General features: G+C 49.3%; 1 protein-coding gene across 1 annotated transcript in view; it reads right to left on the bottom strand.

Annotated features, from left to right (window-relative positions):
• CLCN1 (chloride voltage-gated channel 1) overlaps positions 1-11,970 on the bottom strand; it is a 36,309-nt gene extending 24,339 nt beyond the window's left edge. The window contains exons 1-7 of the mRNA XM_527935.7: positions 11,411-11,970; positions 7,938-8,058; positions 7,042-7,173; positions 6,344-6,472; positions 5,989-6,122; positions 4,451-4,528; positions 3,345-3,423 (exon numbers count right to left, since the gene is read on the bottom strand). Of these exons, the coding sequence (XP_527935.3) occupies positions 3,345-3,423; positions 4,451-4,528; positions 5,989-6,122; positions 6,344-6,472; positions 7,042-7,173; positions 7,938-8,058; positions 11,411-11,869 (1,132 nt within the window). The 5' untranslated portion in view covers positions 11,870-11,970. The remainder of the gene's footprint in view (positions 1-3,344; positions 3,424-4,450; positions 4,529-5,988; positions 6,123-6,343; positions 6,473-7,041; positions 7,174-7,937; positions 8,059-11,410) is intronic.
• Positions 11,971-12,322: the final 352 nt, after the last annotated feature.

Genomic DNA, 12,322 nt, shown 5'->3' with positions numbered 1-12,322 from the left:
ACTGGGAGGCTGAGGTGGGAGAATTGCTTGAACCCAGGAGACAGAGGTTGCAGTGAGCCAAGATTGCGCCACTGCACTCCAGCCTGGGCCACAGAGCAAGGCCCTCTCTCAAAAAGAAAAAAATAAAATTAATCACCAGGTTGTATCAATTTTACTTTCTACCATTCTTCTCTTTCTCTTCTGCCTCTGTCCAGTGCAGTCTCTTACTACCTAGCATCAGGACTATGACAATCGTCTTCTTGTTAATCTTGGATTAATCCTGTTAATCCCCAGACCAATTTTGTCCTGCACACATCTGACAAAGGGATTGGGTGGACACTCAAAGCTGGCCATATCACTTCCTTGTGCACAAGTATTTCATGACTTTAATCCACCCCGACAGTATTTCCCGAAGTCAGGTCTGTGAGATACTACAAATCCCATGCCCACGAGACAGGGTTCTGTGGGAAATGCTGCATTACAGCCACATTTTGGATATTCCCAATGTGTGTCAGCATATCAAATGTTCTGGTAACTTTTCTTTGTCTTTTTCTTTTTTTTTTTTTTTTTTAAGATGGAGTCTCACTCTGTTGCCCGGGCTGGAGTGCAGTGGCGCGCGATCTCAGCTTGCTACAACCTCCACCTCCCAGGTTCAAGTGATTCTTCCACCTTAGCCTCCCAAGTAGCTGGGACTACAAGTGCCTGCCACCACACCCAGCTAATTTTTGTATTCTTAATAGAGATGGGGTTTCACCATATTGGCCAGGCTGTTCTTGAACTCCTGACCTCATGATCCGCCTGCCTTGGCCTCCCAAAGTGCTGGGATTATGGGCATGAGCCACCGTGCCTGGCCACTGATAACTTTTTTAGTTTTAAAAAAGCTCTCTTTAACCAAGCATTTTCCAACTGATTTATAGAACCATTTTTACACATTAGATCTAGTAAACCATGAAACACATTCGTGCAAATCCTAGTCTAAAGAATAAATTCCATATTTTTATACATAGCCATGAGTCTTCATAATTCAGCCCCCCTTTACTTGTCCAGCCTCATTTGCTATTATTCCTTCCTCTGTATCCCCTGGTAATACTCAGCTACTGCCCCCATCTTGACTTTGCAATGCTGTTTCCTCTGTCCAGAATACCTTGCCCACCATCCTCCTTGCCAGTCCTACTTATTACTCAAGCCTCATGTCAAACACCACCTCTTTTGTGAAGCTTCATGGGCTCTTGTAGGCAAGTTAGCATAAGGTCCCCACTGCACTTTACCCCAGCTGCCATTGGGCCACTTTTTCGAGTGAGCTATGACAATAGGTTTGCCTGCCTGTCCAGCCTCTCAACTAGGAGCACCCTGAGTGTGCAAGATCCAACACAGGGCCTGGTACAGAATGGGAGCAAGATGCTTGTCATTTTAGTAGAATGCTGAATTCCATTTATTTCATTAGTGTAAGAAATTAAGAGCTGACTCCATAATGAATACCTCATTTTGATACTAATTTTCCTTTCAGAATTATTCGGTATTCTTTTTTAAAAATCAAGTAATAGGCCAGGCACGGTGGCTCACACCTGTAATCCCAGCACTTTGGGAGGCCAAGGTGGGCGGATCACTTGAGGTCAGGAGTTTGAGAGCAGCCTGGCCAACATGGTTAAACCCTGTCTCTACTAAAAATACAAAAAATTAGCCAGGCGTGATGGCGCAGGCCTGTAATCCCAGCTACTTGGGAGACTGAGGCATGAGAATTGCTTGAACCCAGGAGACAGAGGTTGCAGTGAGCCAAGATGGTGCCACTGCACTCCAGCCTGGGTGACAGCGCAAGACTCCATCTAAACAAACAAACAAACAAACAAACAAAAACAAGTAATGCCACCTGCAAATACCTTTGTCATTTACCACATAATACAAACAGCGTAAACATGGCACCTTAATTTTTAAGTACTTAACAATTTCTTGTGTCAACAGCAATGTTTTATCTGTGAATTTTTTCTTCCTTTTTCTACCACAGTGGTTTCAGAACTGTTGCCTGTAACTTCTCTGTGATCTTTACCTCTCCCATACTTGACACAGCACCAAGAAGAACTTTTCTGATTCTTCTCAGAAATTCCAATTTTACGAGGAAAATGCAAATTCTCTTCACGTTAAGAGAATCTGGCTGATTAAAACAAAACAACAGAAGTCTCCCAGTCTAAAAATATTATTTAAACCTCCTGGATTTGAAAGGCTAACGAGTAAATAAAGGCAAAAGTGGGTATAAATGTAAGTGTGAACGTTTAACATGTGCAAAAATCCAAATACACTATCCTCCACTGACAAGGATTAGTGATTTTAATGAGTAGAGCTGAGGACAGAAATGTAAACAGGATGCTAGCTGATGTGCTTGCTAACTTGGGTTCCTTAGTCTGTGTGCTTTGCCACAGTGTTTGCATAAGTTAGATCATGCATTTGCATTAACTTTAAACTCTTCTCCACTTATCATTCCTGCACCAAGTCATTTTAGTTCCCTGGAAGATTCTATGAAAAGATTGCTTAACATTTCCATAACTGAAAAGAAACCTCTAACAGTGGGTCATTTAAGAAGCATATGCCCTTCCTGCAATTTTGTTTCTTCACATATCAACTTGGTGTCCTTTTTATCATCAATGCATCCAGTGAATGATCTATATAATCCTGCCCTGCTAATCTAGCTATAATTGATTTTGATGAGTCAATAAACAGATACGACTGCTTTCTCCAACTACATCCATTTGTTAATCATCCATGATAAGGAAAATAATCTGAGAGATCACTATTTGCCTTATACTTGGAGAAAGAGCTAAACTTAACTTTAAATTGCTATCAAGGGACATTTATCCTTTGAAACTCTCCTAACTATTCCACACTAAAAGCTTACCATTAATCTAAATAAGGTCTACCTGAATTCCCATGCAATTAATAAAGCACAACAAAATGTGGATTTTTCCCTTGAAGGAGGAAGTTCATAGAGTTCCCTGTTAGAGATGTCATCGGTGTAGGGCAAAAACATCCAACAATACAAACAGGTTTGAAAATAAGTAGGGGAGCCACGGAGACTGCCTTGGTTTTAATTCCTGGCTTGTACCTTACTAACAGAATGAACTTGCTCAAGTCACTGTCCCTCTCTGTAACTCAGTTCTCTCCTCTTCCTCCTCTGTAATATCTGTCTCATATGGCTTTGGCCAGGAATAAAAGTAAGTGCTTTAAACATTGCCTGGCACATAGCAAAGGCTTACTAAAAGTCAGCTATTCTCGTAAGTAACCTGGTAATACCAGCACTTGTGGATACTGATTAAAACTGTTTTGGGAGCCAGGCCAGGCAAGCCGATTGATGGGGGAGGGGGTCAATCACTTGCCTCCAAGTGGTGTCCCAAAACAACAGCCGACTCCCACAGCACAGCCCACCGTCAGGATATCAGAGTAGTAGTATGGCTGCTACTAGGGGAGAGACAGACAGAGAGACAGGTGGAAGAGAGGGAGGTGGGCAGGCAGAGGACAGAACAAGCAGGGATGGGGAATAAGGCAGAATGAGAGGCCTAAGTCAAAAGGAGTCCTTGTGGTCCCATGTACCCTGTGATTCCCAGGCCAAGAGAAACTCAGTGAGTTTGGCAAAAAGGAATTAACCTCATAGCACAGTGTCAAAATGAAATAGAAGGTAGAAAATGAAATAAAAGTTAGGCAAATATATGCCAGGCATGTAAATCAATAAATGATAAGCAGAAAAGAGACAGCAAGAACTCCAGAAAGCAGTACTAATAAATCCTGCACCAAACAGCAAGCAGTCTCAAAATAATACACAGCCCTTGGCTGAAAAAATATAGGTATCTGGACCGCAGGGGCTGTGATCCACAGTCATTCCCTGGATGCCCACTCCAAAGCTTGTGGCAGCCACCCAAAACCCCCTTCTAAGTCTTGCTTAGGCAACCGGGATAGGGAGGAAGTGCAACTTGCCTCCGACAGGGGCTGCAAAGCAGCATCCCACGCCCACTGCACAGGCCGACACCAGGAGGTCAAGCTGCCCAGGCACGGTCTGCAACAGAGAAGCACGCGGGAAAAGGGGGTGGAGGGGTGGGGCAGGCGGGACGTATGTAAGAGGTAGGGTGAGGGATTGGGAGCTACAAAGGGATGGGGGAGCACAGGAGGGAAACGTGGAGGGAAACTGACACAGAGGGGGTGGTATGGACTAGCAGGGAGAGCATGGGAGCAGACGACAGACCAGACCTCCATGTGGGGCCACAGGTGAAAGAGGGGTGGACATTCGGAGGACAGGCACAGGCTAAACAGAGGCATCATGTGGCCAGGGTAGGCAGACAGGGGGACGAGGAAGGGAGCGTGGATTAGTGCGATGCTGCTTCAGCACCACAGCCAGCCCAGAGCAGAGGCAGCCCTCCCAACACCCTGGACACACAGCCGGACTCCTTCTACCACCTGGCCCCAGCTCATTTCACTGTCTCAACCTTACCTCATATACCCCGCAGAACACAGACATGAATTTGCTGAGGACAGCAGCACAGATGCTGGCAATGTGGACGAAGGGGCCCTGGGAGAGGGGGAGCGAGGGGGCGGGGGTCAGAGGCCAGATGGAGGCTCTGCAGCACTCACTGGACTAATAATATTCCTTACTCCAGGCACTGTGCCAGGGGCTGGAAATACGGGAGTTACACAGAGGTCCTGCCCTCACGAGGCCTCATCCCAGAGAGGAAGAAGAGGAGAAACCAGTGTGTTTCTCCTCTCCAGAGAGCCAGGGTGGAGGAGGGTGGGAGGGCACGTGTTTAGAGGAAAGGGCCTGAGGAGTCTCCCTAAAGTAGAGCTTTGAATGATGGGAGGGAGGGAGCCGCGCAGATGTCAGGAGGAAGAATGTTCCAGGCTGAGAAAACAGCACACAGGGGCCCTGAGGTGCCCAGGGCAGAGTGACTGAGGGACAGAAAGGAAACTTGTGAGCCAAACACAGGAAAGCGGGGGCAGAGGCCTGCAGAGAGGAGGAACCAGAGTCCACGGTCTCGAAGGCCACGCAAGAAGTTCTGATAAGGCCGGGCGCGGTGGCACACACCTGTAATCCCAGCACTTTGCAAGGCCAAGGCAGGTGATCACCCGAGGTCAGGAGTTTGAGACCAGCCTGACCAATATGGTGAAACCCTATCTCTACTAAAAATACAAAAATTACCGGATGTGGTGGCGTGTGCCTGCAGTCCCAGCTACTCGGGAAGCTGAGGTGGGAGAATCGCTTGAACCTGGGAGGTGGAGGTTGCAGTGAGCCAAGATCGCACCACCGCACTCCAGCTTGGGCAAGCGAGCTAGACACTGTCTCAACAACAACAAGAACAAAGCTTTCAATTTTGTTTTAAGAGGCATAGAAAGCCTTAAGAAGTTTTTGACTAGGGGTCAGATGAGACTGATCCCATTTTTAAAAGATGCCTCTGGCTGCTGGGTGGAATATGGCAGTAGGGGGCAAAGATGCACACCAGCAGAGAACGGAAGGAGGCTGCACCCCACCGAGCAACCTTGAAAATAGCACAGCCTCTTTCTCACTCCTAGTTTTCTCAGATTCAAGCAAGAGAATTGGTCTGGATGATCTCTAAGACAGTGTTCTCAACCAGGGGAGATTTTGTCCTCCAGGGTCCATATGGCAATGTCTGAGGACATGCTGGTGTCACAACTGGGCGATGCAACTGGGCATCTAGGAAGGGTCAGAGGCCAGCAATGCTGCTAAGTCCCCTCCACTGCACAGAACAGCCTCCCCACAGCACAGAGTTTTCCAGCCCCAAATGTCAGGGGTGTCCAGGCTAAGAGCCTGCTCCAAGCTCCCCAGGCTGTGTGGTTTTTGTCATTGGACCTCAGTTGGAGGAACTTCCAAAGCATTTCCCCTTCCTAGTGTCCCCTGGCCCTGGCCTTGGTCCTGTCCCCTGATCCACTTCCACTCCCAGAGCTCCCTCTAGAGTTGGTGCCACCCTGGCTCCTGAGGGCCCCTCCCAGCTCTGGCTTCAGTCATGCCAGGCCTACCTCTTTCCCCACGGGGATGCCACTGCCCAGGCCCGCAGTCAGGGCGACAACCTTGGCCACAAAAGCTTTCATTGTGAGGTATTCCTTCAGGACAACCCCACGAAGTATTGTCTTCATTTCGGGGATTCCAGAGCCTAAAAGCATCGAAAGATTATGTGCAGGGTCAAGGTGGAGGTGAAAAGGGAGATGAATGTCCAGAATATGGGAATGGGAATTGGAGAGGGCTGAAGAGGCAGTGGTGGGGAGGATGGGGCAAGGCAGCACAGGGCTGTGGGTGGGGCTGGATGATGGGGGAGACAGACAGGGCCCCTCTCAGGCCACCCAGCTCAGGCCGAGTCTGGTGGCAAGTTCTCACCAACAGCCTGGGGAGAGATGAGGTGGCAGAAGAGGGCGCTGAAGAGGATGAGGACTAGTGGGAAGGTGACCCAGACCAGGAACTGCAGAGGAAGGCTGGGCCGCATCTGCGCGTAGGACCACTTGTAGGCTGCGGAGACACATGCCTGGGGTTAGGCAGAACATGGCTGAGCAGCCGTGTCCACGGCACCAGGACGTGTACCCGGCATGTTCTCAGGCCGTGCTCCTTCTGTGTGCCCCTTCTGAGATGGTGCTGCTCTCATTTGACACATGGGAAGCCTGAGTTATGGAGGTGACATGGCCTGTTCCAGTTGGTGGCTGTGTCACAAATCCCACTGGAGTACAGGGTCTGGAGGCCTGGGTGTGACCAACCACCCGGTGTGCCCAGAACCAAGGGGCTTCCTGGGATTCGGGATGTTCAGTGCTGAAACTGGGAAAGTCCCTGGGGAACTGGGGCAAGTTGGCCACCCTATTAGAGGGGCATCCACTGCTTGGGTGGCAGTGAGTGGAGGGGCGTGAGAAGTGGAGCAGGCCTGGGTCTGGTCTTTTCTGGGCCTGGAGTCCCACCTGATCCCTCTCTGCGCAACATTCGCTTCCCATAACACACCCTGCTTAACATTCGCTTCCCATAACACACCCTGCTTACCCTAGGTAGAAACTCCAGAAATGGCTGTGGGCAAAGGTCCAGGTTAAACCTACCCTGAAGGCTTTTGGCACTGACGTAGTCCATGCTCCAGCTGACCAGAGCCATCAGCAGTCCCAGAAGCACCAGAAAGATCCAGTCTTCCCCTAACTTTCTTCTCACCACCTGTCCCAGGCGGCGGATACAATCTAGGAAGAGATGAGGGAAAAAACAAACAAACAAACAAACAAACAAAATATATATATATATATATATAGAGAGAGAGAGAGAGAGAAAAGCAGCTAACGAGTCACTACTTTACTTTGGGTGCTATACCCAATATGGGAGGGGAAGCCTTGGGCCCCCAGGGTCCGTATGTCTTATGCACTGAGTTTCTCATTACCCCTCTGCTGATTGCTGCTCCAGCCCCTGCAAAAGGCACCAAAGCCCAGTTCCCCATGAATACTTGAATTCCTTCCTAAAACTCATTTCTTGGAGTTGTGGGAGGAATAACAGGGAATAGGCAAAGCGCGAAGGAGGTGAAGAGAGGTGCCTTTTCCTTAATACTTAGAGGGGCCAAGCATGGTGGCTCACGCCTCTAATCCCAGGAATTTGGGAGGCTAAGGCGGGAGGATTGCTTGATGCCAGGAGTTCAAGACCAGCCTCAGCATCCTTACAAAAAAAGTTTTAAAATTAGCTGGGCATGGTGGCATGTGCCTATAGTCTTAGCTACTGGAGAGGCTGAGGCAGGAGGATCACTTGAGCCCAGGAGTTCTAGGCTGCAGTGAGCTATGATCACTTCACTGCACTTCAGTCTGAATGACAGAGTGAGACCCTGTCTCTTAAAAACAATTAGAGGAGAGTTTTTGTAGCAGGGCAGGGAGTACGTACGTGCAATGGGATGCCCAAGTTATTCTCCTAATCCCTGTACCTGTTTCTACTCCAGATTTCTTTATTCCTCAGTCCCCATCACCTTGACATTTAGAATAGTGATCCTCATCCTTGCTGTCCACGGTAGAACTGGAGCCTGTCTTCTTGGGCATCCCTATGTCCCGCTCCCTGTCTGAGAATTGTTCTTTGTGATGGCCATAAATCTGGACAGAGAGAGAATGATCAGTGTCTGCCTTGTGGAAGACTAAAAAAGTAATAGACAGAGGGGAGCAGACAGACTCACAGAAGAAAAGAGCAACAGCTTTTTGAATTCTGGGTGTTGACTGCATGCAGGGTGACTTTGTGGTCATCCCTGCCCTCTACTCTCCACCCTCCATTCCCACACTTCCCACCCTTTCCCTTGTTCATTCATCCTACCTTCTCTACACCCATTCTCCAACCTGTACTCACCTTGATCCAGGGTAGCCTTTATGAAGGAGGCCAGTTTTTGCTTTGAAGCAGAGGTACAGAACTGTGCTGAACCCAGGTGGCCATATCAATCAGGTGTTTTGTGTCACTGTGCTTTCTGTATGTCCCACAATTTCCCCAGACCACTTGCATTGACTTTTCTCCTAACATGAACAGGGTGAGGACAGACTGGGCTAACTAGCAGGGCAGTCTTGGTTGCACTTTGCCTTGGTGTGTCTAGCCTTACCTGAGGCACCTCAGGTCCTCTATCAAGCTTCAAGACCATCCACCTCATCTCCCAGTGCTTGTATGCACACACAAGAACTAGCCTGAAAAGGCAGGTCCATCTACTTCTTCCCACAGCTAGATAATTAGACCCCTACCTGCCCCACATGTGAAGAGGGCAGAGCAGCTCCCCCAGGTCTGGTGGCCCTCCGCTTCCATCCTGAGGCAGAGCACGTGTGTCTGTGTGGGTATACAAGAGCTCCAACCACTTTTAGCCTGCCCCACTCCCACTACACTAACTGTCCTCTGGGGCCAGGGTCAGGCCAGGCCATGTTGCTGGATTCTGGGAGAGCCTGAGTAGAAGAGATCTGATTTCACAATATGAGCAGCATTTTACACCGCAGTCCTGAACAAGCACACACATGAATTGCCCTGCTCATGGCTGTTTGTCTTCTGGGTCAGTGACCGAGGGAGGCAGTGTTTCCTTCCAAACCCTGCGTGGGACCCAGAGAGAGAACATACTTCCCAGTGGAAGTCAGACAGCTGAGGCTGTCTCAGCTCCTCAAGGCCCCAGGCCAGTGGAGACAAGGAAGGGGGTTGCTTCATATCATCATACCTGGGCTGGGAAAACACTTAAAGGGCCAGATCTGTTCTGGCTGGTCCCATGCAGGGCAGGGTGAGGGGAGGGCAAGGGAGAAGTCAAAACTCAAGTCTACAAGTGATACAATGTCTGGGATTTGTTAAAAAGTATTCCAAGGTGGAAGCAAGGCTCAGTGGCTCACCCCTGTAACCCCAGCACTTTAGGAGCCTGAGATGGGCAGGTTACCTGAGGTCAGGAGATCGAGACCAGCCTGACCAACATGGAGAAACCCCATCTCTACTAAAAATACAAAAATTAGCCAGGCATGGTGGCGCATGCCTGTAATCTCAGCTACCTGGGAGGCGGAGGCAGGAGAATTGCTTGAACCAGGGAGGCGGAGATTGCGGTGAGCTGAGATCGCGCCATTGCATTCCAGCCTGGGCAACAAGAGCGAAACTCCATCTCAAAAACAAAAAACAAAAAACAACAAAAAAGTAGTATTCCATGGTGTGTAGAGGGGTGAGGGTGGGGAAGGGAAGAATAGATGGAACAATAGTGACAAAATATTGATAACTGGTGGGTACTTGGGGCTTCACTATACCGTTCCATTTTTGTGTAAGTCTTCCATAATAAAAATTAAACAAAGAAAAACTAATCCAAACTCTTGTTTACTTTTGAGACCTGTAGAAAACAGGCCAATTCTACTCCCCAAACTAACCATAGCTTCCCAACACGAGAACTGTCATCAGGAAGTGCCATAATGGCACTGTTACTCAAGTTGTCATCCCACCCAGATACAACCATGTACACGAGTGAGAACACAGGGCCAGGGGGAGGGGTCTTCCCTCCTGCTGATCCCACACAGTGTTCAAAGGCCTAGTCAGACCCCCCTGTCTCCAAGAAACCTTCCCAACGCTCGATTCCAGCCTACACTGACCTGTATGTCCCTCTTCCCTACTGGGTCCCTAGCGCTGCCTTTGCAAATACTCCTGGGGGTTGGTCAGGGACTGAGAGCAGATCCTTTTGACCCCCAGTGCTGAGATCCCCTGCATAGCTCATGCCTCAGCTTCCCAGCCTTAAACCTAAAGGAACTGAAGGCTCTCTGTTAAAAAAAAAAAAAAAAGAAAAAAAAAGCCTTTTAAGTTCTGACCAGACTGGGCACAGTGGTTAACACCTGTAATTCCAGCACTTTGGGAGGCCAAGGCGGGTGAATTACCTGAGGTCAGGAGTTCGAGACCAGCCTGGCCAACCTGGCAAAACCCCGTCTCTACTGAAAGTACAGAAATTTGCCAGGCATGGTGGCAGGTGCTTGTAATCCCAGCTACTCAGGAGGCTGAGGAAAGAGAATTGCTTGAACCCGGGAGGCGGAGGTCGCAGTGAGCCAAGATAGCACCACTGCACTCCAGCCTGGGAGACAGAGCGAGACTCCATCTCAAAAAAAAAAAAAAAAAGTTCTGGCCAACTGCCCTCTAGACAAATTCTATCCTCTGTTATTCTCTGCATTCTTTGGAGGGAGAGGCACACTTACTTATTAACCATGACCTATCTTTTTCCATGACAATTTCACAACCTTTCCTTTAGTTGTGCCCATCCCCATTCCCCCTTTCCTAGGTGTTCATATCCCACCAATCCCACAGCGGGAGGCTGCTCATCCATAGACACTCCTAATTAGCCTGCATGCTTCTGTTGCTGGGATCACATCTCTGCCCTTTTCCAGGTGCCTAACACTTAATAGGTTCTTACTTGATCATCTTGCGACCTAAAAGCTTGTACATCTCTGCTCATTTTGACGTTGGTAGATCTTTGATCACTGATAAGCAATTCAGTCTGTTTTCTACACTTGCCCAATTCCTTTCTTCTGCCTTCTGCAGAAAGATTCATGTTTGTGTGTATTCTGCAGAGGGTCCCAGAGGCAGAAATCTGGCAGTGTCTACCTGTGGGTGAGGGTGTGGGAGACAGCTCCCAGCACACTGCAGTGTGGGCTCCTATGCAATCCACTCCACGTAGGTTATGTAAGCACGAGCTATTCATGCATGTGAGGCTCTGCTGTTTCCCCATATGATTTGGGTACTCTGTTGGTAAAGGTTGTATGAAAGTGCATGCATATCTCTCTAAGTGCATACTTAAGTGAGCCCAGACTTTCAAAGATTTTCATATTTTGAACACATTACCACGTACTTGTTTTTTAAGTTAAAAAAATGTAACACTGCTCCCTCTTTTCACCCAATTCCTCATTTTCACCAGTCTCTGGCACCACTGTCTCCCCTCATCCATGGCTCCCCTCTCCCCTTATAGCACTCTACCTGTGTGGGGTGGACGTTGTGGCGGGGGCCTGCATCCTTCCGGAGCCTGTGCTGGAGGCCCCCATTCTCAGAGGGCAGTCCGTAGCTGGTGCAGTGTTCAAAGGGCATATACTGGTACTGGGGGTCACTACCCCACCAGCTTTGTTCACCCCCACGCTGCTGTGACCGGGATTGCTCCATATTCCCTCCCCCCGAGCCCCGGCCAGGCCTTGGCCTGCTTGCCCCTGTCCTTCCCCCAGTGTAGCTCCTTAAGCCTCTGCTCTTGCTGTCCCCAAGGCGTCTGGGGCAGCATGCCCACCTCCAGCTATTTATAGCCCCCTCTCCATCACATGACCCCCCACTGCCACATCTGATCTGCTTGGGGTCAAAGCAGGTGTGAGTGCAGTGTGGGGGTGGGGGTTGGGATGAGAACCTGAGGGACAGCCCCACAGGGAATTCCCTCTGCTGAGCCAGTGGCATTGTCCCCCTTCTTAGTCACCAGTAGTAGGCTTCCAGCTCCATGTCACTGGTCCCTCTATAAATATCGCCTGGACCAGGATGAGAAACTGCTGAGTATGCTCTCAAACCTATGTGTAGAGCCAGATCTGCATGGAAGCCCTCCAGTTGCCCATCTCTCTTCTTCAGGATGCGGAAGGTGGGTGCTGGATAAAGATGAAGCGACTCGAAGTTCTGGAAACACTGGCATGTTAACTCACCTGGGAAAGTAACTGGTGCCTCTCTGCCACATCTCCTGGCCAGCTTGTTCCCAACTCTGTGTCCACCCAGGGTTCTGTCTGGCCAGCTCTGCCAGCCCATCCCATGTCCAGTGTTCTTCTCCAGCTCTTTGCCCTTCTGTCTGCCAGAGGCTGCTAATAACAGCTTGGGGGCATCCCCTGATCCCATCCTTATCACCCACTGGGTGTGGAATACTTA

The sequence above is a fragment of the Pan troglodytes genome, chromosome 6 (assembly GCF_028858775.2).
Source record: "Pan troglodytes isolate AG18354 chromosome 6, NHGRI_mPanTro3-v2.0_pri, whole genome shotgun sequence".
In the NCBI taxonomy this organism is placed as follows: domain Eukaryota; kingdom Metazoa; phylum Chordata; class Mammalia; order Primates; family Hominidae; genus Pan; species Pan troglodytes.
The sequence above is the reverse complement of the archived record's forward strand: the minus strand, read 5'-3'. Positions and strand labels throughout refer to the sequence as shown.